This window comes from Limulus polyphemus, unplaced genomic scaffold (genome assembly GCF_000517525.1).
Source record: "Limulus polyphemus unplaced genomic scaffold, Limulus_polyphemus-2.1.2 Scaffold8482, whole genome shotgun sequence".
Classification (NCBI taxonomy): Eukaryota; Metazoa; Arthropoda; class Merostomata; order Xiphosura; family Limulidae; genus Limulus; species Limulus polyphemus.
In genome coordinates, this window is record NW_013674092.1 from 16,669 (window position 1) to 18,249 (window position 1,581).

The 1,581-nt window shown below is 33.3% G+C and overlaps 1 protein-coding gene and 1 long non-coding RNA gene across 4 annotated transcripts in view; one reads left to right on the forward strand and one right to left on the reverse strand.

Annotated features, from left to right (window-relative positions):
• The window catches only part of LOC106475377, a 20,605-nt gene that overhangs the window by 8,198 nt on the left and 10,826 nt on the right, over positions 1-1,581 (forward strand). The window lies entirely within an intron of this gene.
• LOC106475376 (ER membrane protein complex subunit 8-like) overlaps positions 1-1,581 on the reverse strand; it is a 17,342-nt gene that overhangs the window by 2,083 nt on the left and 13,678 nt on the right. For 2 of the 3 annotated variants that reach the window (XM_022379498.1, XM_013936058.2), the window contains one exon: positions 297-483. In XM_022379498.1, coding sequence (XP_022235206.1) covers positions 324-483 — 160 coding nt within the window. In that variant the 3' untranslated portion in view covers positions 297-323. Of the gene's footprint in view, positions 1-267; positions 484-1,581 lie in introns of all 3 variants that reach the window. The other variant, XR_002608850.1, reaches the window with a different exon arrangement.

Sequence of the window (1,581 nt, forward strand, 5' to 3'; positions counted from 1 at the left end):
AATATTGAATGTGAGTTAACAAATGAGATGACATGGCTTTTCACCCGTGACCCGTCTTGAAAGGGTTTCACTACTAATGAGATTATATCAATAAGCCCCATTTTTTGGCATTTGTGGTTGACCGATGATGAAATATCTTCATGACCAGTTCATTCCTGGTTATACAATTAACAAGTTCCCTTCTCATAAACATTTATATTCACAAGAAAGTTTCACCTAAAAAACTAATTACATCGGTACTGGCTTTATTAAAAACCACAGACTTACCTAAAACACAATGATATAATACAACTTACAGGGATATTAATTTAATTAATTCACTGCTATAAACAACGTGCTATTTCTTCATTTATTAACTGGTTACTCCAGTCTTGAGATATATCATCAAGATGATTATCAAAATCCACCAAGTGTCTGTAAACCTTAGACTGTAGAAGTGTTGACGCAATTCCAAGTGCACCATGACCTTGCTCAAGAAATACACTAAAAAAAAAGAGAGAAGAAACACGTATGAAAAAAGAACCCGTCAATATAAATATACACTGTAACCACACATATATATAACAGCGTTTCAATCATTAACCAAGCTGTTTAAACTAGTAACTCATGAAGAACAACCCATAAACTATGCACAAGTAAAAACAGTTATTAAACACAAAATTACCATGTTGTATTGTTAAAGAGTTCGTCAACTAACCAGGAAATATACGAAGGTTCGTGTAGTGTTTTCCTCTTCTTAACATTTGACAGTGTTTGAATAGTAATCATACTTTAAGTGTCACTTACATGGTAAATTTGATCCTCCCACCAAATTTCCTCTGTACATTGGAAGCTACGATTATGGTGAGGCACGGGGAGAAGGGGGTATATTTAGCAGCTGCATTGTTTCAATAAAAGGAACTTAATGCCAAGTGTACAAAACAAAAGAGGTTATGGTAAAATATTATGAAACATAAAAATACACATTAACAGGACCACTCTTATGACTGGGGGGAGGGGGTCAATCTGACCCAGGCCTTACAAAAAATCAAGGACCCTGTAAGTTGCATATCCACACTTTCAGACCACACATAAACTATAGATATATTATGTATTAAATAACTGGGAATATAAATATACATAGTTAGTGTTGAAATACAAAGCCCTAATACAGGATTCTGTCCCAGGCCTTCAGGATTGCCTTGAAAGTAAGCACTCTCAATTTAACTTTAACCTTCTTAACCTGACAAAACATAATAAACTGAATGAAAACAGTTCTAAACACATCACTGCTTCATGTAACCCTAAAAACAATAACCTTTTAAAGAGATTTCATAAACAGTTCTAAACACATCACTGCTTCATGTAACCCTAAAAACAATAACCTTTTAAAGAGATTTCATAAACAGTTCTAAACACATCACTGCTTCATTAACCCTAAAAACAAGAGATTTCATAAACAGTTCTAAACTACCAAACCTCTCATGTTTCAATCTTGAACTCTAATTATTTCTATCTGCATACAATTATAAAACACATCAGGAAAAATGTAACACTCTGGTTTATTACTGTTGGTTCAAGATTACTGTTTTCACCAAAAAA